The 26,815-nt window shown below is 32.2% G+C and overlaps 1 protein-coding gene across 8 annotated transcripts in view; it reads left to right on the plus strand.

Annotated features, from left to right (window-relative positions):
• EML5 (EMAP like 5) overlaps window positions 1-26,815 on the plus strand; it is a 212,495-nt gene that overhangs the window by 155,242 nt on the left and 30,438 nt on the right. For 4 of the 8 annotated variants that reach the window (XM_074289782.1, XM_074289783.1, XM_074289784.1 and 1 more), the window contains exons 26-31: window positions 402-603; window positions 1,696-1,822; window positions 14,644-14,722; window positions 15,450-15,579; window positions 16,788-16,886; window positions 20,901-20,921. In XM_074289782.1, coding sequence (XP_074145883.1) covers window positions 402-603; window positions 1,696-1,822; window positions 14,644-14,722; window positions 15,450-15,579; window positions 16,788-16,886; window positions 20,901-20,921 — 658 coding nt within the window. Of the gene's footprint in view, window positions 1-401; window positions 604-1,695; window positions 1,823-4,209; window positions 11,496-14,630; window positions 14,723-15,449; window positions 15,580-16,787; window positions 16,887-20,900; window positions 20,922-26,815 lie in introns of those variants that run through there. The other 4 variants (XR_012486446.1, XR_012486445.1, XR_012486447.1 and 1 more) reach the window with 3 other exon arrangements.

Below are 26,815 nucleotides of genomic sequence, written 5' to 3' on the forward strand. Positions count from 1 at the left end.
ATTACATCATTAATTCTTTGTAACAATGGAGCCTTTTAATAATATTTTAAGTTTTGCAGACCTTTTCCTAGTGTTATTTGTATTACAAATAATGTAATATTTGGAGGAATATGGAGGAAACTTATGTAATTGCCTTTTTATTAATTTACAAATGTGTGTTTTCTCATAATATTTAAAAAGAAAACATAACACATGAAGTATTCATAAAATATTTTCAAAGGGATTGTAGCTAGCTTTTTACTTTGTAAATTAAAATTCTCCTAGGTGATCTTGATCATTTATTTTAAAATATAAGAATTGCTTAAACTATTGAATATTCATGATTAGACTTTTAATCTTGTTCTTTAAAGTAATAAATGTACTTTTAAAATTAAACTTTCATTTTTTTTCCCATGTTTTAGGGGAAATTTGGAAAGTTTAAGAAATATGTAGCCCATAGTACACATGTCACAAATGTTCGCTGGACTTATGATGACAGTTTATTGGTCACAGTAGGAGGTCCAGACACATCTCTTATGGTTTGGACTTATGAAATGGAAGGTTATCGAGAAAAAAGACCATGTGATAGTGAGGAATCTGATATAGAATCTGAAGAAGATGGAGGTATGTAATTTTTAAATAAAATTAATTTCAAAGAAAGTATCAGAAATTTTAGCAATGTATAAATTATTTTAAAATGTTGTAGCTAGATTAGAAATTATGGGTTTACTTCTAAAGGTAATTTTTCACAATAACTTATGAAATGAAATTTTAAAACTTAATAAAATATCAATAGAGGTAGGGATTTTTATTTTTAGCATCATTTATCCTTTTGAAAATGTTGAAATTGAATTTTCTATCACTTGAAGTAAAAAAAAAGTGAATATGTAGCTTAACAAGTATTGATGAATTTTATTAAAATTCATCTCACCTAAAATTTTAGGCCTATTAAATTTTAAATCAGGACAAAGTTATCTGTTATTATGCCTAATAATAGTTGATAAATATGTTAGTTATAAATGTATTTTGAGCTTTAAATAAATCACTTTCACCTAGAGTAATAAGTTAATTTATATTAATGTGTGGATGTAGTTATCATATCTTTCCACCGTTGTGGCATGTATACTATGTGTTAAATCAAATTTTTGGTTCTCAAGCCCTTTGACACTTTTTATCAAGCTTTTGAAAGAATTTAAATTGCTAACACAATTTTATCTTAAAATTAACTTTTATTAAGCAAATTCAGAATATAAAAAGGAAAATGTATTTTTGGTGTCCTGGATCTGTAAAACCAAGTATGGAAATCCTCTTCATTAATGTGATTCGCAAATTTTTTGTGACTTAGTTGCCTGGTGCACAAGAAGCTCATGGTCCCAGAACTAGTACATTTGAAAGCAATCTTTTTTTAAGCCATACAACCTTCTGGGCATAATTATGGAGATGTTGCTTTAATTTCTTTTTTTGTGTGTAGAATTCAAGAAAGTGCTTCTAACTTATCCAAAAATGGTTCTCAAAGACCATCTCTCTCCAGTAGGAAAATCTACTTAATAAGGTGGTTGGGTTTATTTTTTGTTTGGGTTTTTTTTTTGGGGGGGGAAGGAAGGAAGGATTAGTCTTTATATTTTTAACAAGTTTATGAAATTACCAAAGCAGTCACTCCCGTCACTCCAGTCTTTTATTTCTAAGAGAATAGTAATTCTTACAATTTTGTGATAGGATATGATAGTGATGTTATGAGGGAAAATGAGATTACTTACACCATCAGAGCCTTATCAACAAATATCCGGCCAATGTTTGGAATCAAGCCTCATTTACAGCAAAAAGAACCTACAGTGGATGAAAGGTAACTGTTAAATTTAGAGTTGCATACCAAAAAAAATGTCAGAATTTGAATTTATTTTTAATTTAATGGAGACTGTATATCAAAGCATTTTTTACTATTTTTCTTGAGTTTTTTGTATATTTTATTTTGCAACATGATTAATGTAGAATTATGTTTTATATGATTTCACATATATAATTTATATCAAATTGTTTGCTTTTTCAACGAGGGAAGAATGAGGAAGGGAGATAATTTGAAACTCAAAAGTGTTTTTTCTAAAATGAATGTTAACATTTTAAACTATAGTTTGGGAATATTTAATGAAATAAAAATGAGGGAGTCCATTTTTTTACATGTATTGTCAACAACAATATCTATTCTTTAGGAAGAACAATACTAACTTATGTAAGAAGTATATTGAAGTATTGTCCAATACTCTGAACTATTATTGGTCTGGATTTGAATTTATTGAACAAAACTAAGAATGAAACAAGTTTGTCTTCATTTTAGAAAAATATGCAGTAAAGAATTTTGCTCCTAATACATTATTAGACATATGACTGAATTGGCCCATATTGAATTTAACAAAAGAGAAAAAATAAAATCTAAACTCTTGGTAAATAAGAAAATCAGTGAACTTTAAAAAAAAATTTTTCATTAGATAATATTGAGTTACATATACATACTTAAAGGATCCTTCAGTTTTTTGGTCAGCTTGAATATGGAGTCCAATCAAGAATGGACTTGAATTCACTTGAATGAATGGGAGAAGAATCTTCTCCCACTCCAAGCCCTATGTCTACCCCCAACCTCTGCCAAAAAAAAAAAAAAAATCACCACACAAAAGACAACCAAGTTAACCAACCAACCAAAAGTTAAGTAGTATGGCTCTTACACAGTAGACATAGAAATCAGAGAGAATAGATGGTCCAGTGGACTTAGTTGTGGTCTTCAAGTCAGGAAAGCCTGAATTTAGATATGTTCTTGGTCACTATGTAACACTAGGCAAGTCACTTAACTTTTGTTTGTCTCTCTTTCCTCAGCTATAAAATAGAGATAATAGTATCTATGACTTAGGGGTGTTATAAGTACCAAATAAGATATATAATTGTGAAATGCTGAGTAAAATGCCTGAGTATAACATATTATATAAATGTTAATTGTCATTATTATTTGTGTGTGTAATTCATTTGTATTTATCTGCTATGGTTTTCATAGTTTTTGTTTGTACTAAAGTCGAATGTGTATATTTATAAAATCAGTATCTTATATTTGTAAAAATTTGAAGAAATTAAATTCAGGTTTGGGGAATAGTTTTTTTGATGACAAAGAAGGAGCCAAAAGCATTAATATAAGTCTATCTTTCTTTGTTGTTGGAATACACAGGAGCCACCTGACAGTGGCTACTGGAGATCCAACACAGAATGGATCTCCTCTTGTGAGAGGATGACACAAAGAGACTGAGAGGCAGTTTCATTCTCTGACCTCTCTGACTGAGAGGCCATTGCATTATCTGACCTTCCCTCCTCTTCCTTCTGCCTCCAATTTATTTCATTCCCAATTTGTAACAAGTGTGTCAGCAAAGGCTGCCTTGCAACTTCTTCAGATGTTTTGATCCACATTTGTGGAGGCTCTCGGAGAATTGTCCTGTTGCTTAACAATTCCCCGTTTTTTGTTTTTTGTTTTTTTTTGCTATTTGCTATTATTCCTATACACACACACAGCATGGTCTGCACACTGAGGAATGCAAGCAGCTTTATCATTTCTGGATGGATATAGTAGGTGTTGATCGAGGCAAATTTTCAAATAAAAAGAGGATTGTAGTCAAAACTGGCATTTAAGTCTTTCATCAGTCTCCTGGCTCAGCCCTTCAATGTATTGGCCTATTTAATTACCCTAACTAAAAAAACTAAAAATAAAAAAAAAAGGTCTTATAAGGGCTCTTTTTCTATAACTCTGGAAGGATCCTTTTCACGAACAGCTCTGAATCTTCTTGTAATTCTTATCTTCTACCCCACGTTCAGGCACCTTATGTTGAAATACACAGGAGAGCTGCTGGAATACATGGGAGCCACCTGACAGTGGCTGCTAATCCATCCCAAAATGGATCTCCTTTTGTGAGAGGATTATAGAGACTGAGAGGCAGTTGCTGTTCTCTGACCTCTCTCCTCTTCCCCCTGCCTCGGGTTAACTCATTCCCAACCTGCAACAGTGTTAGCAAAGGCTACCCTGCAACTCCTTCAGATGTTATGATACACAGCTGTAGAGGCTCTCGGGAAATTGACTTGTCCCTTAATACTTTGTTATTCTTAGATTTCTGCTTAAATCTTGCCTTTGTTTCCTTGATTCATATGGTTTTCACAGTGACTCAATTTTCTTTTCTGTTTTTCCCTTTGTTCTTTCTAAAGGCAAGGAGTAGTCAGGTAAGTTTTGATAGGAAATATTACTCATAAATTCTCTTTTTCTTTTATAAAAATGTGTAGTATATTTTGAAAATGTCTGCCCTTTGTTTTTTATGTTGCAATTTCCTTTGACTCAAAACAGATTCTGATCTGATGTAAAAGAACATTCAGTTAAACAGTGTAATTTTACATAACTAATTAGGGAAAAAATTGATAAGACTTGAGTAAGAAAAAATGATTAGGGTTATATATGTAAGTGGTTGTGATACTTAGAGTAATTTGGTTTATGAACAGCTTTTTTTCATAAAAATTTTTATTAAACTTATTTAACAAAATGCTTATTTTTCATGTTTTAGAGAATCTCAAATATTAAGCTGTTATCAACCAAAATCATTTGTCAGTGAAGGACTATTCATTTTAGTAAAATTATTCTTCTCATTCCAGTTAGCTTTATTTAATTCCTAGTCAACACAGCAGAGATTCATTTTGGACTTCGTTTCATTTTACTTCAGAAGAAGGTAATAAGAGTTTGAGTTATATGGGAAAGATTTTACTTTACACTAAGATGTCCAACAATGCAATGGGATGTCACCATATTACTCTTATTCTTATTATTCCTGCAATTACCATCACCAATAATAACAATAACTAGCATTTATATGGCACTTTAATGTTTATAAATAACATATATAAGTTAACTTTTGATCCTCACAATACTGTGAGAAAATCCTATTATTATTCCCATTTTTACTTATGCAAAAAATAAGGCTGGGAAAGATCAAATAACTTGCCCTCCCAAGACTTATAATATTGCCTTAGATTTAAACTGAAGTTTTCTTGACTCTTAGTTAAAGCACACCACCTAGAATGTTCAAAACCTTCCAAAAATCTGACTCCAGCCTATCTTTCTAAATTTATTTCATGCTGTTTTTCTTTACAATCTCTGTTCTGGCCAGATTACATTGTTAGGTATTTCCTGATTTTGTTGTGCTTCTTTTGCCTCTTTATTTCTTACATAAATACACATACATACTTTAGCCTCACCTCATTCTTCACCATTGTCTAAAGGTTTCCCATTATATCTCCATCTGTTAAAAGTCTTCTCTTCTTTCAATATTCAATTCAGATCTTGACCTACAAATTCTCCCTTGATTTATTTACATAGCATTAATCTTTCCTTTTCCTCATTTTTTATTTCTCTTTTTGATTGATAAGCATTTCTCATATTATAATTTAAGTTGTAGTCACTCATTTTTATTCATTTCTCATCTCCTACTATATAGAAATTATTACCCAGTAAGCATAGTAGGCAGTCTGTTAGGACCTGCTAAAATTATTTTGATCATTTTAAAAAAATTATAAGAGTTTTAACAGTCATAAAGAACTGACTTGCTACCTAGGGGAGGGCGTGAGACTTTGAGAGCATTGTCATTCTTTTTAATAAGGTGAATGTGGCAATTGATGCCTCATTAAGGGAAGTTTCTTGATCACTTCAATTAACTACAGAGAGATAAATCTTTGAGGTTGAGATTATATTTTCCTGTAAGAGAGTGTCAACACCTTAGTGTAATATGTGTGAACTGGTAGGAACAAATTCTTTAGCTGGTGCAGTCCTGTGGGATGGACTATTGTGATGAGAGGGCCCAGCCTTGGAGATTGAGAATAATTTGCAATGTGAGATTTTTATGCTTATTTAACTTTCTATATGAAATTCTGAGCATATAGCAAACCTTAGAGCAGATAAGTGATTCTTAGTTCTATTCCCATCTTTGGAGTTATTAAAAGAACCACAATTCCATTGAATCCACTAATGGTAGTCTTTTCATATAAGCTTCATTTATCTATATTTACTATGTACACTTAGATGCATATACGTATGCACAATGCACGCACACACACACATGCACATATTGAAAAACAACCAGCATAATTTCTCAACCTCATAGGAATTATGAAGCAGCAATCCCAATGACCTTAAATGGTAGAAGCTCATTAACTTTAGTTTCTTGAATAGAAGAATTAGCAAGATAATGCAGGAAAAGAAAGACAAAAAGTAGCGTGTACTAGGCTGGTCAAAGCACTATCACTACCACCCTCAGATCATTGAGAGAGCCCAAGACTCTGAAGGGCCTTGGAAATAGTAGTATCCACCAAACCACAAGTTATGGTTCAACCCTGGAGACTGCAGTTATCATTTTATCTTTTTCTTTATCACCAACACACAAGAAAAAAACCACTAACCAGCTACCACTGTTTGTTGCACAGGTAAGATCAAAAGTCCTGGAAGTGACAGCACTCCCCCCTACCAAGTTTCCAGTCCTGTTTTTAGTCCAGAAGGCATATGGCGGTCCAAGATAGTGATGGTCTGAAATACGAGCCTGTGTGTAAACTGTTACAGAGGAAGATTATTATTATCAAAATAATCCCAAGAAGAAACTTAATGAAAGGTCCAACTTAGGAAAAATTTCCCAATAACATTTAAGGATGAAAATGGAAGGGAATAAAAAGATGAAAACTAGAAATGATCTTATGGCTCCCACATTGGAAAGAGAGGTATTCTCCTTCCAGATGAGAGAATGAATGCTTTTTTGTAATAATATTAATGCAAAAGATAAAATTGTCTATCTTATACAATACAATACAAAAACAGGTAATTGTCTGAATTATTACAATTGAAAATGTCTTAGTACATCTTTCTTCAAGAGAAAGAAACTGGGTTAAATTGGATTATATTGCTTTTGGAGAATTGTGGTTCTTTCTGAAATAGTCACATCTTTTAGTTTCCAAAGAACTGAAGTTGAGGATCACACAAACAACAGGAAAGAGAAACATGTTGGGTATGAATAGCTGAACATATTATGAAGAAGAATTGTTCGACTATACTGATAAAAAGAATGTCATCACAGAAATGTATGGACCAAGAAAAAATGGGCTAGTCACATCAAGATAGAGGGATAGTCGATGAACAAGCCACACTCCATTGATTCCCGTTCATTGACAGGAGATTTCTAGAGGGAGTAGAATCCTGAGAAGTTAGATAAGAAACCCTGGAAGACTGCTTGTTCCCCTCCTTCTCCTTTGTACCACCCAAATATAATAACCTCAAAATATAGTAAACTCAATGAAAACAAGAAGAGAAAAAGTGAAGGAGAAACTAATTTTTTTTTTGCAGGGTTGGGGGGAGACTTCAGAATCAAGTTAGCATTCCATTGTTCTTAGTACTCTTTCTTCCTGCTTCTTTTTCTTCTCCCCTGCCTTACTCTTCTCCTCTCTCCCCCATCTTCCATATTCTTTAAACTGAATCTTTAGAAATCCTTAGCTATGGCAAATGATGAAGAGGTGATTCCTCTTGGAACAGGTAGACCAGAACACTAGACAAACAACTGTAGGTTGAAATACTAGGCGAAAAATAAGATAGAATGCATCAGCAGTAATGAAAGTTTCTGTATTTAGATTCAGTTGCTCAAATATAAATGACTGAAACATGCTTGGAAAGTGGTTCATTTAGAATGGGCTAAGATTGAATGCTGTTAGTGTAGATAATGTAACATTTAAGTTTTCTGAGTAGAAGAATTTAGTCTTGTATTCTGTGTCTGTCAAACCATTTCATACATTTCAGTAGATTTGGGTGCCTCAGTTTGAGGCATAATGGCAAACTAAAGTGCATCTCATAGAGGTTAATCTAAAATGAACTGCTTTTGGAAACCATATTATGAATAGCCATGATTTTTTAAAATTGGCATGTTTCTACCAGCAGGGTTAGAGTATATGTTTTGTTCTGTGGAAAGAACCCTTTTCTATCAAAGATCCAGATTCTCAAATACTGATTTGGAAACTCATCAGATTAGGCAGTTTTCCCTAATCAACCAGGTAAATATAAAAAATGAAAAATGGAACTCTCTTATAAAATTGTAAGATTGCGTCATTATTGGATCATAGATTTAGATCAGAAAGGAAACATTCCAGATTACAAAGACAAGACCCTTCATTTTAAAGATGAGAAAATTAAGATTTGAGAAGTAAGTGACTTACTGTCACCCAGGTAATAGGTAATAAAAACAAAAGCCAAGTTCAGTGACTGATTTGAACACTCTCTTTATATAAATTAAAATATTGTATGCTTTTACTGGTATTTCTCAAATTCATTGTTTTTTTCTGAATGATTTTGTCTTTCCCTTGCTGAACCAGTGATTAAAGAAAAAAAAAAAGAGTTAAACTAATGTTTTAGAATTTTCTGTCAGAGATGATTGCTAATTTCCTATAGGAAGTTTTAGAACTTGTTTGGATAGCCTTGTGGTTATTTGTTTATGTTATCATGCTAAGCACTGGGAATATAGAAATAAAAAGCAAGGGAACTCCCTGTCCTCAAAGAACTTACATTCAAATAGGGGAAGATTACTTATATAGGAAAGTGATGTTCAATAGGGGAAGATTGCATATATAGGAAAGTGATGTTCAGGGAAGACATATTGGCCAGGGAAGTCACAATGAGAACTGTGCTAAACACTGGAAATAAAAGGCAGAAGACAATCTCTGCCATCAAAAACCTTATGATTTAACAAAGGAGACAACATACAAAAATATATACAATCAAGTTATTTATGTGATAACTAGGAAGTAATTAAAAGACGAAAAAGCAATAGAATTGAAAGGTATAAGGGAAGTTATCCTGTGGAGGGTGAAATTTTAGTTGGGACTTAAAAGAAGCCAGGGAGGTTAGTAGTTGGAGCAAAGAAGGGAGAATGTTTCAGATGTAAGGAACAACCAGAGAAAATGCCCAGAGCTGAGAGATGGAGTGTCTTGTTCCTGGGACTACCAGGTTGCTAGTGTCACTGTATAAAAGAGCATGTATAAAGGAGTATAAGGCATTAGGTAACTGGAAAGGTAGGAGTTTGCTAGTTATAAAGGACCTTAAATGATAAACATCATTTTGCATTTACTTCTGGAAATCATTGGAGTTTATTGAGTGGGGACAGAAGTTTGTGTGACATGATCAGACCTCAATTTTAGGGAAATTTTACTTAGTGGCTGGAGAATGGATTGGGGTGGAAAGAACCTTTTTAAGTACACAGGCCCAGCTTCAGCTATTGCTGTCATCAAGGTGTACTGTCACAAGGGCTAGTACCAGAGTGTTGAAAAATTGGCAGACCTTGGCAACAGATTGGATATGGGAGAAATAGAGAGGAAACTAGGGTGACTCCTAGGTTGTGAGCCTACGAGTCTAGGAGGATGGTGGTACCCTTTACAATCATTAGAAAGTTGGGGGGGGTGGGAGAAAGATAATAAATTCTTTTGTGGACAGTTTCAGATGTGCACTGGGCATCCCATTTGAGGTATCTGAAAGAATGTTCTAGATGTGAAACTAGAGGTCAAAAGAGATTAGGGCAGGAAAGATAGATTTGAGAATCATCAGTTGAAAAAGATTACTTAAATTCATGAGAGCTGATGAGATCATCAAGGTTAAGTAGCAGAAAGAAATGAGAGGGCCCAAGACAGAACCCTGAGTTATCTACTGTTAAAGATGATCTAGAGGAGCATTCAGGATCCAGTCAAAGAAAAGAGTCAGATAGGTAAGAGAAGTAGGAGACACTGTCCCAAAAACCTAGAGAGAAGAAATTATCAAGCTGGAGACAGTGATCAGTATTTCTTGTAAGGGTAGCCAGGAAGATTATTCATCAAAGGAAAGCCAGGTTTCAGTAAGAGCTAGTAGATGGAAGAATAGGTTAAAGTTGAAGGGAGAGGCATGGACTGTTGGGATGAAATTATATGATGGGAGGATTAAGGAGGATGAAAATGAGGAATTGAGAGGGAAAGGAGTGTGGAAGGGGTTTGGATAACGATCTACAGGGAATTCAAAGTGACTGGAAGGTGCAGCATATGACTGGGGATATAAACATTTATCATTGAGTGGTGTCCACCTGGATACTCCTGTATCCTCAAAAGACAGACACAACAGGATTTGGAAGGCCTAAAGTCTAAAAAAGCATTTATTTTCTTTGCAATGAAGGTTTTCCTCATCCTGGTTGGGACATTGAGCTGGCAACAGGGGATGAAAGATAACCTTGTGCTGATATTGATGGAAGTGATTGCTTTGAGGCAGGAGGAAGATGCCTGGTCTGGCCCTAAGCAGGAGATGGGAAGATACAGGGCACTAGTACACTGAAATCCCAGGTTGTCTTATCTAAGGAGGCTGGCTCTGAGGCAGCAACAGGTAGTGTAGGTTACCTATGGAGATAGGACACTTCCTTTCCACTAGTAATAATGTTACCTAAGTAACATTATTGTTCTCAAAGCCAGAAATATAAAGGGGGCTTACAGTAAGGTATTTATGGCATGGCATAGGTGTATCAGTTAGTCTGGGTCTTCCCAGAAAAGTGTAATCTCAGGACACAGCACAAGACACAACCTGAAAACTGAATGTTTTGGTATTTTCAAGGAGTGTGGATCTTATTGGTCTGAATTCTTTTATCAGCACAATTCAACTTTCCACGTCCTCTTATCCTGAGTAGTTATCCCACTCAATTGTCCCATAATTTCTTCATAGAGGATTAACTTCACATACTAGAAACATTTCTCATATTTAGTATCTTGATACTTTGTCCATCTTTTTCACTTTATTTCCATCTCCAGGCATATCAATCCCCAATAAAGGCCTTAATGCCACTTTTTGCATGCAGATCATCATGTGAACACTTTAGCCTACTTAATGTCCACTATATACCTTTCAATTCATCTTGGGATTATTTGTAATTTTATCTCCTTTGAGTATGTTATTCAGGTTTCACAGACATATAGCATCTCTTGAGTACATTGAAGTTAAAAAGATAAGCCTTCTACCTCAAGGATACTCTTGAAATTTTCATAAAGAGTTGAAGTAATATATAAAACAGGAAAAATGAGAGTGACAAACTTACTCACCACACAAGTTTTCAGAGACAATTTGGTATACTAGAAAGAATACTAAATTCAGAGTTAAAGCATCTGGGTTTGAATGCTGGCTCTGCTACTGACCACTTAGGCAGGATAATTTATTTCCCTCTAACTTGAGGAACTAACATTCTCCCAGGGTTCTTTCAGTTTGAAATTTGTAATCCTGTATTTTCATTCTTGCCTCCTTTTTTAAACTATCATCACAATTAATGGAAGAATTTAAACCTCTTATAGAGGTATAATCTAAAGGTCTAAAGGTAGGGACACATTTGTTAATGTAAAATAAAAACATTTTACAAATAACTAATATGTAAAAACTTGTAATTATTTTTTTTTTACTTGCTGCTGGAAAGGGGTTCCAGGTAATCCTTCTAATTTGCTATATTCAAAATTCCTCATTTAATATTTCATTATTTTTCATTTAAATAAGTTGTCTGTTATTGAATGTACCTTTACTTGTCTTCAAATTTTTACATTTTGTTTTATATTTTGTCTACTTTTAGAGTTAGAGTTCTACTGAAACAGCTTCTTATTTATTAAATTTTTTACTATAGTATCTAATATTTTTGCTTTTTAGTAAAATGCATGTGTAGTAACATTTTGATCTAGTATTTGCCTAACAAACATCATCTTTATACAAACAATTCCATTGGGCAAATCATTGCTAATCTCTGGAAGAGGCTAAAAATTGAATACCGTTAAACTGCTCTAGTGTGCCTCTTTTCAGTGATTAGACATGTAAGCTGATTGGAGAAATTTATATGATCCTAATTTTTAAATAAACAAAATATATTAGCTATTTACATTTTCATTTTTAAAATAAAGTGATATTTAGTTTTTTTTTAAAGTTTGGTTGTAATCCATCCTTTTCCAAAAATTATTTAAGATTAATTTTTATGTGCTACTTTGTCAGTTGCTATTTGTTTATTAATGTTGGCCAAAATTGTCACTCCTTTAATTTATTTAAAATAATTTTTGGAAATTTTTCAGAGAAAGATAAGTCCAAAATTTATGGAGTTAATCATTTAATTTTTATTATATGTAAATTGATATATATGTATTTGTCTTTCTTGATTTCTTCAAACAATATTTAAGCTATTTTAGGAAAAACTTTGCATCAAATGGAAGATTACTAAAAACAAGTTTCTAATTTATAATCACTTCTTATAATGAAAAAGAAGAGATATTAGTAAAACTGAAGGAAATTTAATTGTTCTGTTAAAATTAAAAGAAGTGATAAAAAAAAAATAGTAACTCTTTTTGGCCTTATATTCTACGGCAAACATATAATTTTTCCAGTAAGGAATATTTTAAATATAACATAGTTTGTTATTTCTTTTTCATTCATGGGTATTTAAAGAATAGCGAGAGAGATCCTACCCCTTGCCAACTTCTACTTTTGACTACCAGTGTCTTTGCAAAGCAATAGGAAGTTGGTCCAGTGGGAGACCTGTTGCATGACCATACTCCTTCAACACCCTGGATAATGTTAATTGACATTGTATGCTTTCTTCTTGTTTCTATTGTAGTATAGTTTTCTGCAGTGGATTTAAATGAAAATGAGCTCTCTTAAATATTTTAATACAGAGTCCAAGCATTGGTTCTCTATTATATGATTTATAAGTGCCATATGAGTACTTTCTGGTAACCTCCTTTATTTAGGATCCAAGAGAGCTCCATCTATCAGATTTTGTGATGTTATTTTATATTCTAATCAGAATACAATAAAATTAATTTTGGCTACTCAGTAAATCATTTAGTCCATCTTCTCTTACAGTCTAAAGTTCCTAAATAATGGCATGTGTGGAATTAAGCTATACATTTGGCTCATTATCAAATAATAGGCATTTTTAAAACAAGGAATTCTTGATTTTAATCATAGTTTGTTAAAATCGATTCATAATACAAACGGGCATTCAAGTTTGTAAAATTAAGAAAAGAAAAATTAGAAATTTATTATTATTAATAGAGGAATATAAGAAATAAGGGGAATTTATTGGTTTAGTGATAAGGAGAAACAATTACAAAAAAAGCTCTGCTGCTTTATAAAGCATGAAAATATATTTAGATAGTTTTATTCAAATTTTGAAATGTTAGGAATTATTTATTTATTTGAAAGGAATTCCTGAGGAAAGATTATATTCTGGAGAAAAATAAAAAGATGTAAGAGAAAGAGGGTTCATTCATATAATTTTAAAAAGCAGGCTTGTGGTCAGAAAGTAAGAAAAATGAATCTGAGAATACCAACAAGCTCTTTCATATATGCCCTTCTCACTAGGTTATCTGTGCCTAGTGAATTTAGTAATTTTTAGCTACTGCACCTAATAGTTTAATAACATTATTTTCTCACTTTCTATTGGTTATTTTATTATCGTTCCTGACTATCATTTGGCATTGGAGACACAAAAAACAATGTGGATTAACTAGCAACGTTTACAACAACGTTTATGTTAATTTTTTTTGATATTTTTTATGTGTTTCCTCCTACTATGCACTTACAGCATATCACAGGAAAACAAAAAACATTTCTTTGAGCCAAAAATTCTCTAAATTTCTACTCCTGGTTTATTATAAATTTAACAAATATAATGCTTCAAAATACAAATATCAGAAAAGGAGGATTTTATGTGAAACTGTAAATGTCTGTGATATGCCGAATTTTTTAAAAGGGTTTATTCAATTTAACCTAGTCCTAAATCTTCCCTGATTATCTGTCACCTGCAAATCACTTGACTTAAATTTCTTTCTCCATTTATATAATTGGGGATACCTGATTCTTATATACCTCAGAGGGATGTTGTGAAGAATAATTACTTTTTTAAAACCTAGTGAATGCTTTTAAATACTTAATGACTTATGCTATACAAATTTAGTAAGTGATTGCATTATGATTGGTAGATTAAGAAACATTGTTACAGTAGAATGGCTTATATATGGCTTTTTCTTACTCTTTACTGTTTTAGAGTATTAATTTTCTAATATTAATTTTAAAAATCAGCATATACTAGATATAATACTATCCTCAGGGAAGTTAGTCCTTAAGCTATAGATTATAATTCCCACTCACTTTAATATTAGGGCTGTAAAGGCCAAGAATAAAATGCTTTAATTTATGAAAAATGTAGGAATTAAAACATACTGAAAAAAATATTTTAAGAAACTACATATTATTGTGTGTTGATAACAGTTTTAGATTACTATTTAGTGGGTTACAGTTTGCAAGTGACTTTCTTCAAGGCAGTTTTCAGAGGTAAATAATGCAAACATTATTTCTTTAACAGATGAGAAAACTGAGTTTCAAGTTATGATTTGCCTATAATTTCATAGCTAGTGAGTACCAAAGCTAAAACTCATCCTCACTGCTTCTCAGTGTTCACAAAGTTTTACTGTTAAAAACAATGAATATAGTTTAACAGCTTTTCCTTTTCAGATGATAGACTAGAAGTTTTTTTTTTAAAAAACAGAATGGGTGACAGATGGCCTTTTCTTATTCACAGTTCTCTATTTCAGACCACCAGTTAGTAGGGCATTACCCCAGCCTGAAAAACTTCAGACAAATAATGTTGGCAAAAAAAAGAGACCTATTGAGGTAAGGAAAATTCCATTTGATAGTAATTTTGACCTGCTTTAATATTAATCAAAACTGAGTTTTATGTTCTTTTTTTTTTTTTTAGTGTGTATTAGTCCCTTTCACTAAACAGAATCTCAATTTGGATAAAATTCTAAAGGATTTTTAGACTCCAGTCTAGCATTTATATTATGATACATTCCTCGTGAAGTTACAAATGAATTACTTTTGATTTAAATTTTATAATTATTGGATCTAACTTATCAGTTACCTGAGAGATTTAAGTACTTATATCAGGAATAATTTTGATTTAGACGCACATAATACTTTGTCAGTAATATTAGAATGCTTAACAATAATAAATTTAGAATACATATCACAGACATATTCTTTTTTTCCTATCTGATTCTTTGTCAGGTTTTTAAAAGAAAAAATCAAAACTCTTTGTTTAAGAGGATACCTTTTCTATGTTCTGTTTTACAATTTTGTGTTTATTAAGTACATACAATGCAGTAAGCATTGAAAAGAATCTCTGAAAAAAGTAACTTTAAATGATAGAAAAAAAAAAGTATGTGTAGAATTATGCCTAGAATTAGAAATTAGGCATCAGTCTAATTTTATGATTTGGTCTTAGAATATACATAACACAGCTTTATGAATTATGTCAATATTATCTATAGAGCAGAACTTTGGGGAAAGTATCTTAAAATGTTTAAATTCATAATAGTTATATCCTTATTCTTGATAGGATCTTGTGTTGGAACTTGTTTTTGGCTATCGAGGCAAAGATTGCAGGAACAATGTTCACTATTTGAATGATGGCAATGATATAATTTACCACACTGCATCTGTTGGGATCTTACACAATGTGGCAACAGGTTGGAAATCTATATCCCTTTTTAAATTTAAATTGCATTGCAAAAACACTGTATTTGAGTATCAAGGAAACCTCACACAGTAATAATAATTCTTTAAGATGAATGAAGCTATTAAAATTAGCAGAATTTTTCATTATTATTAAATTGATGATTCTCTTAGAATGACCATACTATCTTCCTTTTATTACAGTTTTCCTACTGACAACTCTATTAAAAGGGAAGCTTTATTATAATATTAAATTCACTTTTACCTACTACAATACACTACAACTGTACTTCTCTGTTAACCTGTTATGAAAATATAAACAGTTGCTCAGGCAAGTGAATAATAAAAAAAAATGTGTAGGATGAGTGTAAATTTGGTAGACCAGGATCCAAAAGCCAAAAATCTAAGATGAAGGTCAGGTTGTGAAGAAGATCAAAGAAATAATAGCTTGTTGAATTGCCTATCTAACTTTTGGGGGAGTTGTCAAAGATTAAATTAGATATTTATAGAGCACTTTGTAATTAAAGTGCTATATAAATGCCATTATTGTTATTATTAAAGTTATTCAAACCATCATTGAAAAAAGATCAAATATATTAGTGAAGTATTTATTCAGATATTTCTTAGCTTTCTCACTACTTTTTTTTTTTTTTACTATGAAACAGGAAGAAAATTATGAAAGCATTTAAATTCATTCCTGCAACCTAGCTATACTCTAAACCAGTGGTCCTCAAACTTTTAAAATAGGGGGCCAGTTCACTGTCCCTCAGACTGTTGGAGGGCCGGACTATAGTACAAACAAAAACTCACTTTCTGTCTCTGCCCCTCAGCCCATTTGCCATAACCCCAGGCTGCATAAACATCCTCAGCAGGCTGCATCTGGACCTCGGGCTATAGTTTGAGAACCCCTGCTCTAAACAGAAGTGTCAAACTCAGGGCAGTGGGTCACTTGCATCCTCAAAACTCCCCAAAATTGCCTAAACAAGATTCAAATGTATTTGGAAACTGTTTAACAAAATAAGTAGAATTCATCATAAATAATGTTAATTTGTGGCTTTCTGTATCTGTGTGCTGTCTTCGAGGATTTTTTTTTTTTTTTTGAGTTTGGCACCATTAATTTAGAGTAAGCAGTATTTTACTTTTTTACTTAAATGTTTTCAAAATCTCATTTTTAAAACTTTGCAGTAGCAAATAGTGAATTAATAGATATTCTTAATTTTAGGTTTTCAGAGTTTTTATCAGGAACATAATGATGACATTCTATGCCTTACTGTAAATCAGCACCCCAAATTTATCAACGTAGTGGCAACTGGCCAAGTAGGTATGTTTTTTAAAAGAAACTAATATGTAAATGGAAAATGTTGGACTTAAGTGATATTTATATGGAAAAAATATTAGGACTTATGTATATTACTGTACTCTTCTTTTTGTTGTTGTTGTTCTTCTTGTTGTTGTTGTTGTTCAAGTTATGGCTATACCCACTAAAAAATTTTGGGGGAAAAGCTAACCATTGTCATGGATTTGTGTCCTGGATCCTGCTTTTTCAACTTTGTTGTCTAGGCAATTCATTTATTCATTCCAAATCTTGAATTTTTTCATTTGTAGGTAAAATAAGTCAGGTTATAGTTTAAACCAATTGGAAAGCTCAACATGTACTAATTGAGAAGGGAGATTTATATTATATTATATTATATTATATTATATTATATTATATTATATTATATTATATTATATTATATCATATCATATCATATCATATCATATCATATCATATTATATTATATTATATTATATTATATTATATTACATTGTATATCTCACCAAAGTTACCAAGAAAACGCAATTAACATAAACACTAGGAAACAAATGATCAAAAAAAGCCAGAGCAATATAATAATAAGTGTCATTATTAAATAATAGCAAGTTTCCTTGTAAGCTGGTAACTCATTCCCATTGTTCACTTAGCACATTTTACCTTGAGTCTCAGATGCCCTGTGTAGTTGTCTGGTCCTTGGAAACATCTTTGCTTGGACATTCTGAAATAGGCCTTGTCCTTAGGACAGTTCTAAAGTGGCTTCTCATAGAAGCTCTGCTTCTCTGCTCTGGTTCCAAGTTACTTACAGAGACCCCTAGGTAATTCTGCTAAAATCTGCCAGTGACAAGACTCACTACAATTTAGTACAACCTCCTAAATTTACTATTCCAATAAATAGTACATATGATGAAAACTAACTCAAACCTTATGGATGTAAGCCTGTTAAGAATAGAACTATATATCTAATAGGGAAAATGTCATTCACAGCCTGAAGGAAGAGGACTTGATTGAAAAAAATGAGTCTTCGCATCTCTTAATATTTTCACAAAGATGCTTCAAAATAGGGGGAAAAGGAAAAATATTTAAAATCCTTTGCAATTATTAATGCAATTTTACATGTAAAATTCTTGATTCAATTTTGAGAATTTATTACTAAAATAGAAACATTTACAAGGGAAATACATACACACATACACATACATATCCTAGTTCTTACATTTCTAAGTCTAATCTTGTTTTATTAAAGTTTACTACTCCATTGAATTTTTAAAAATCCTTTTATATCTTTGTTTTATCCCCTATTTTTAAGAATACACACACACACATGTATGTGTAGGTGTATGAAAGAATACATTTTATATAAAATATGTATACACACCCACATATATATATTATCCTCATATCATCTTGAAATAATTTTGTACTTTAAAGATCTAATCTTATAAATAAATATCATTATTAGCTAAGGAATGGCAAAACCTAAGAATTCATCTCCCTAGTTGCATAGAAAAAAAAGAAATAATCCCAAATACAGATTAAAAATATTAAGCTGCTTCACACTTGCATCCAATTATAGTACCCAGATGTTTTAGCATTAATCTATTAATTAATAGATTTAGTATTGCAGTGACAAAAACTTCTACTGTTCACATGCCTTAATTATAAGAAATTTGCTCTGAAAGTTAAAAAAAAAAAGATATATCCTATCTTCTTAGGGTTGTTGTGATAACCAAATGAAGAAAAGTATATGAAAAGTGTTCAACATAAATATAGAGTACTTGTATTATTAGTATTGGGAATAGCAACATGTGAGTCAGATCCATGCTATATGACATTTCATCCAATGTATTTTCTTGAAACATTCTGTTTCTGTCATAATAAAGGGAGATTTCCAAGTAAATATTTTATTGTTACCTGGTAGTGAAACATTGTCAGTGAGTTTTTGCATTCTATATCTATATCATTTCTTAATCCCATTAATTCAGAAGATATTAAAAATAAATAGAAAGATTGAGGTGCAATAATACAATGGAATTTTGAAGCGTTTATCTTAGGATTGGAGAATATTTCATTTCTCAGATGTCCCCTTCCAAAAAAGTTATTTAAAAAATTAAATAGTGAATGGTAGAACCTAAGACCAGCACCTATGTCATAGGACTTTTGGATAAATACTTTTCCACAAGAAGATGTTTTTATGGATACTGCATGTCTTAGAAAAAAATGAGACATACATATACATATGTATATATATATACATATGTATATGTATATATATATTTGTTTGATTACTTTAGGGTCTTTCTCTAAATGAGCAACTAATCAGTTTTATTTTGTTATTTGCTCCCAATCCCTTTTTCTTCAATTTATTTTTTGCATACACAGCCTGTAAAGAGGTGGTCTCATGAATGATAGTATATTAAATGCAACTTCCTATGGTAAAAATTAAGCTCCTTAAAGAAAGAGATCTAAGCAACAGATAATTTCAGGTCAGCAACTTTAAAATCAAGTGGAATAATTTGTGAGAGGAAATAGGAACAGGATAGATGAAAATAAGGAGGGAGAGAATTGATTTACAAATTGGCATTGAACTTTGACAGCAACAGGTAGCCAAGAACAAATTTTTTTTATTGGTGAAATTTTATTCATTATCCCTTTTCTCTGACTCTTATTTTCATATTTGGTTCTTTTATTATTGTGAACCTCTTGTCTTGATTTTCATGTCTTTCTTAGGCACTACACAAGAATGAAAAAATACCATATCTAGACAAGCAGAATGATCAGATTTGGCCATTTTGATTGAGTTAGCCATTTCAGGGCTGATGTTATTTCATTCTCATTTGAAGGAAACTCTTGGGACAATTCTCCCTCCAACAATGCAAATCAGTTTGTAACTAACTCATACTCTTTAAAGGTTACTATAATACTGATATATTATGCAACTTGCTTTATGTCACATAGTCAGCATGTGTCAGAGACAGGACTTAAACCCAGGTTGAAGACACTTTTTTATCCCCTATACCACACTTTGTTTCTCCAGAGCTGTATTTGTGATTAGTATGAATTAATTCATTATAGATTTGGCCAGTTGGTTCTACAAACTATAACAAAATTTTCAAAGAACTAAAGTAATTGAATTGTCTTTGGTTGTACTGATTATGAGTGCTAAAGTACTATCTAATAGACATGGCAGCCTTTATATTTTCCTGTGTTTTGATTGTTTACATTAAAAAATGTCAAACTAATTAACTAGAAACTTTCCCTTAGTGTGTTTCTCTTGCTTGGGCCTGTGGTTAATTTAACTGCATTTTCACCTTTATATATGTCTGTTCTACCAAAAAAAAAAAAGATTTTAGGGCTAATAAATACAAACAAAATTTTCTGTATTCAAAATAATATACAAAAATAAAATAATGTACTAAGTATAGAGCCTCTCTGGAGTATTCCTGCATCCTCTACATTCATGTTAGGTTCCAATTTATACCTTCATTGTTTGTCTTTGCCTTTCCAGTCTGTTCAACATAATGCTGCCAAAATGTGTTTTCTTAAAGCTCAGGTCTGAACCATATCACACAACTATTCAGTAAATTCTATTGGCTTTTTCTTAACTTTAAGACTGAATATTATGGCATCTGTAGCTTATCCCCCTTTTAAATGTTGTTTATAGTGTGCATAATTATAAGTAAAACAGTACAAATACACAATTTATAAATGTGTAAATACTGGTACTATATGTTTACATAGTTATGTAGTCAAAAAAGTTGGGAAAATATCTGAATTGTGTTATGGAGTTTTTATGATAAACAAAGAAAAATATTTCCCAGATTTAGCTTATAATTTATTTTGGACTATGATAAAGTAAAAATAATATTTATTTCATTTTTAAAGCAGTGCTACCAGTACTGATGAATTATAAGATGACCTGAAAGCTAGTGTTGACAAATCATAGTTTTTGAAATTTTTCTTTTTTATCATTTATATTATTTATGATCTAATGATTTTTCTGCTGCTTTTCCATTACAGGAGACTCAGCAGACATGTCAGGTAAGGGAAATTAAATTCTAATATTTTTCAGGTTAAAATATGTTATTAAAATAGTGGTAATCTAAAAAATTCATATAAAGCAATAATTCAGTAAGTTCTTATTAAGTACCTACTATGTGCTAGGCACATAAATACTGAGCATACCAAATACAGGCCAAAATTAAAAGCTTATCCTTAAGGAACTAGCATTCTACTGAGGCAAAGTAACATTTATAGAAGTAAATACAAAATATATATATACAAAGTAAACAAAGTAATTTTGGAATGAAACATTAATAATCATGAAAGACTTCCCCCTGTAGACCCTTGAATAAAGGAATTTCAAGAAACTGTTGAGGAAAGAAAGCATTCCAACCTAGGCAAAGAAATAGGATTGGAAGATGGAATGGAATGGCAGGTAGTAGAGATAAGCAAATAGACCTGTTTAGTGGGAACACCAAATAGATAAGCTGTGAATGGGAAGTAATTTGAATTCAGTCTAAAAAATAGAGTTTAGAGCTAAACTGTGAAGGGCTTTAAATGTCAGATAGTTTGTATTTTATCTTTGAGGCAATAAGGAGTCCCTGAAGCTTTGTGAACAGCTGGGTGACATGGACAGTGATTCAGGAATATCAATCTGGCAAATATTGGAGGATCAATTGAACAGAAGGATGTTAGAGATTAGAATTTAGTAAGTTAAGAGGCTATTATAACAGCTCAGGTAAACAATGATGACTGATATAGAGAGGAGTGCTGATCATTATCTTTACGTAGACTACTAAACAAAAATTCATCAAATTTTGTCACCGAATAATTTTAGGCTTGAAATTTACTAGTGAAACCCATAAATATTAGTTGCGAAGAGTCTGGGAGTACAAAAGTATCCTTGGGACAAAAAAGAAATCTGATAAATTTTAGAATAAATGAAATGGAATTTACTTTCCTATTGATTAATTGATGGGTATGAGTATAAAATTGTATAAAGTAACAAAGCATATAAACATATTCTGAGAGTTCAAATTATCTGTTTATCAAAATACTAATTTTGAGCCAAAGTTACTAGATCTTGATCAGATGGAAATAAGTACCTTTTCTTGTCTAAAATATGTTTAAAATTTAGAAAGGAGGTAATTCTATTCATATAAGGTAATTCTATTCATATATATAATTCTATTCATATAAGGTAATTCTATTCATATATATATATAAAATGAAGGATACAAAGCAGTTGATCCTCCAGATCACTAATAACAGAAATGCCAATTAAAATAACTCCTAAGTTCTACTTCATATCCATCATATTGACAGAAATGACAAAAAGAAGAAAATGGTAATTGTTGGAAACACTGATTAGACCTGAACAGTAATGCACTGTTGTGAAAAGTCTGGGAATGTTTACAACTATTCCCCAAAAGTCACTAAACTGTTCATACTTTTAATGATAGTTGAGGTATTAATTAGGTCAGAGGCAAAGTAAAGATCCGTTATTTTAGCAAAAGACTGGAATCAACATGGGTGCTCATAATTGGAAAATGGCTAAACAAACAACTATGGGGGGAGGGAGGTGGAGGTATGTATTGTAGGGTAGAATGGTACTGTGATGAGATGTGATGTATATAATTAATTCAAAGAAATAAAGAAAGATCTGTTTACACTGTTGCAAAATGGAGTGAGCAAAAATCAGTTTTTATAGTTACTACAAAAATGTATAGGAAACCAATTTTTTAAGACTACAGTCAATGCCATTCATGATTGATGACATCCCTCCCATCTAAGCATAAAGACAATAGTCTAGAGGTTCTGAATGAGACATAAATTGTTAGAGATAGACAATATGTTTGTTTTATTTGACCATTTTAATTTGTTATAATTTATGGGGGAAAGAGAGAAGAGCTGATGAGGAGTATTCCAGATTTTTTTTAAAAGAGCAGGAAATTACTTTTTAAAACAGACTAGAGTAGAAAGAAGTTGAGTAGGTGACAGATAATCAGGGAAGATTTAGGACTAGGTTAAATTTAATACATCCTTTGTTAAAAACTTTGCATATCGTAGGCATTTACAGTTTCACGTAAAAATCCTCCTTTTCTGATATTTGCATTTTGAAGCATTCATATTTGTTACATTAAAAAAAAAAAAAAAAAAAAAAAAAAAAAACTTCCCTTTTTCTCCCTGAACTTATAATTGAACAAAAAGGCTTAGTCAATTTTTTAGTCAGTAAACATATGTTCTAGACACTGCTCTTAAGTGCTGGGGATGTAGTGGGGACTCTCAAAGGACTCATAGTCTAATGGAGACAACATACCTACAAATATTTACAAACAAGGTACACACACATCCATTTAGAATAAATTGGAAATTAACAGACAAAAGATATTAGAATTAAGATTTAAGAGATCAAGCTGAATTTATGATAACCTTATATAACTGGGAGGTTGAAAATTTTTAACTCTAAATAAGTCCTTGATATCAAAGATCATTTGTCTCTTTTCAATAAAAAAAAATTACAAAGTAAATGTAAAGGGCTAGAACTGAACAAATGCACTTGGATAATGGAGCATGTGAGACTAATTGCCAATTGGACGGTTCTCTATTAACATGATTGAAAGTTGACCCTCCCCAGCTGTTCTGTGCTGACTTGATTGGTGGGACAAAGAGGGGGAAGTGATGTGTGTGGGTGGAGTAGGAGGAGGAAATTGGGGCATTCTCCTGGCGGTGGGGAGAGAGGAAGGTGGTGTGGAGATTTCTAGATCTAATCCCCTGACAGCAACCTCAAGAGACCTAGAATAAAGACTTTTGATTAGCCTGACTCTGGCTGATTTCTGGGAAGACAGAGTTCCAGCATTTGGTGCCCCACGTTGGGCGCCATTTGTAACATGCCCTCCTGGCAGTTACTATTACCAGTCTGTCCTAGGCCCAACAGAATATCTTTTACCACTGACCTTTGCAGTGTCAACTCTACCCGGCTCACCTCCTCTGAGGCCTTCAAAGGTCTCTGGCCCATGATTTCTTGAATAGTAGTTTAATAACTGCTAGCACGCTCAAGAACAGCCACATGTAAACTTAAAAGCCTTTATTATACCTACTCACATAATGCCCTGACTTGTTAATTCCCTAGTGAACCTCTGGTCTGAAGACCCACATGTTCACTACCAAACTCCTTACCTCTTCTATCCATCAGCTTGGCTTGGCTACCCCAGGGTAGGGAGCCAGGTTAAAGAGAGAGACTTGCTGCCTGCAGTGGGCTTATAAAGGGCCTGTGAGGTCACACACAGCCAATCAGCAAGAGAGCCGTCACTCATTACGAAGCTATCTCAATATGGCCAGGATCCCACCCACAGGGCAGTCCTATATCCACAGATATTACTTCTGGGGCACTCAAATCTCCTGTTGCATTGTGGCCACCCATTTAAAGGATCCTTACAAGTAAATATACCAGTTATTTGATATGACTGATGGTTTGGTTAAATTATAAAGTTTACTATACTTTGCATTTTGTAAGCAATTTTAGCTAAGCAGTTTTTTCCAAATTTTTTTCCAATTACATGTAGTTTTTCCAAGTTTTTTTTTAATGTTGAATTCCAAATTCACTTCCTTTTCCCCCTACCGCCCATTAAGAAGGGAAGCAATTTGATATATATTATACTTGTGCAGTTTTTTTCAATGCCACACTTTTTAAGTCAGCTTTTTTATCAGCATTATTTAATTAAAATAATATGTGAAATCCTTTGGAGTGTGTGTGTGTGTGTGTATGTTTGACAACGTCATCTTAACATAGTAGAGAACCAGCCTTAGAGACAGGAAGATCTGAATTCAGGTCCTGCCTTCAACATATGCTATTTGACTATAAGCAGATCCCAGCAGTACTCCAGACAGTTTTCTAATACAATATAGGTGGGCCAATACTAAATAAATCACAAGTCTGTTTCTTCCCAGTTTCATATACATAGTTTGTTACCAGATGAATTATGTACTGATATATTGTTACATATTCAAATTTTGTACCTTTTCTATCTTGAATTATTTGTTGACTTTTTTGTTGCTTTATGTTTTTCCTTTCTAGTCAAACATTGCTATAACTAAGTAATAGGGACTGACATGATAGAGAACAAGGCTAAGAAATTGTAACTATAATTTCATTGACAAAGTTCTAAGATGCAGAAACTCACTTTACCAACAGATTAGCACCTTCTCCACAATTTAGTCTTAAGAAAGATGCTTGCAGCACTAAGAGATTGTCATACAGGCAGAGTGTATGGCAGACATATCCATTGTTTATGATTCTGAGGCTAGCTTGCTGTTCTTTATATTATGCTGTCTCTTGAACTAAATAATATGTAATTAACAGATTATATGTGAAGGCCTTCTTGATGACTGCTTTAGTTGAGTCTTGCTATGCTTTCTTAAGACTAGTTTTATCCTGCACAGTTTCCTTTTTTTTTTTTCTTTTATAAGGTAGTGATAGCCATAATCTTCCACCATTCTTATCTATAAGATTTTGAAAGCAAGATTATATTCCAACACAGTGTTACCTTTGCCTGGCATACTTGTGCCAGGTAAAAAGGTAAATGTTAACTGATTACGGTGGTTTTTATATTCCTTTGCTCTCCTTGTAATGACAATCAATTTACTTTTCTTAAACTTCATTTGAAATTGTTGCAATTAGTGACAATATCCTTTCCTTTATTTCCCATTATTAATGTTAACAATGTTTTTAAATAGAACATGTGTAAGCAATTTGGATTATGCATGATATATTTATCTGATTTTTATTCTTGTAATTTTTTATTAATTTTTATCTTTATTCTAACAAGTTTGGTCTGACAGTAGACAGAGAGTTACATCAAGAGTGATCTATACTCTTGACTGACACAACATGAAACTGATTATACTTTAACAATATACCACTTTCTGATTCCTTTCTCAAAAAAGGTATTTGTGACTCTTAAATATGGGCTATTATATATTCTATAACTCTTCTGTTTTTTTTTCTTACTGAATCTTGTATATTCTAACATTCTTTTTTACTAACCTCAACTATACCTTCCTTTGTACTTGTCCTCAAATATGAAAGTTTATAATGAATTGTCTCTTATCAGATTCTTCATTGATTTTTATCTTCCTCTTTATTATCTACAATAGATGATGGTGCAAATACTGCAGTTATTTTCATGATGGTCCGTAATGCGCCATAACTCTGGAGAAATATACTTGGGTCAAGAAGGTGTTAGCTCAGTGGAATTGATAAGACAATGGTTATCTAGTTTAGCATGGTGATTAATGGTTCTCTAGTTCAATATGATTGATTTAATCTTACAACAAATAATGGTTCCCTAATGATATAATGATTGGTTTATATTCAGTATGATGAATTGATTTAATTGTAATAGAGTATATAAACTGAGGACAAACTGAGCCAGAGAAGATATGACTAGCCTCATGGTAGCTCTAAGTCAATGATATCAGATTATTACTGTCAATTTTATTAAGAAAATCTTATTTCTTGAAAGAGCTATCAGCCAATGATCTCAGAATACTTATCAGCACCTTATCTGGAAACAACCCATCAAACCAGAAATAGTGGGTTTCCTCTTTCTAGTTGTTATACTCTTGGACTGCCTAAGCCATGAAGAGTTTGCCCAAGTTCTGTGCAGTAAACTCTTTGATGTTCTGGCATTAAATGTTAATTTGGCCTACAGTAAGAAGACACTCCATCCTGGCAGGTGGCTGACAAGGTTTGAAGAGTTTGGACATGTCCTCTTCAGAGAGAGAAGGTTCTTCTCATCTCTGGTGCTCTAGATTCTCCTGCTGACGACATTGCTGATACTGATATTTCTGTTGCTGCTGTTTACTGGTATTTCTCATATAGGTGTTATATTTAACAATATACTCGATCATTTCATCCACTCTGTCCATCA

Source organism: Sminthopsis crassicaudata, chromosome 2 (genome assembly GCF_048593235.1).
Source record: "Sminthopsis crassicaudata isolate SCR6 chromosome 2, ASM4859323v1, whole genome shotgun sequence".
NCBI classification, from domain to species: Eukaryota; Metazoa; Chordata; class Mammalia; order Dasyuromorphia; family Dasyuridae; genus Sminthopsis; species Sminthopsis crassicaudata.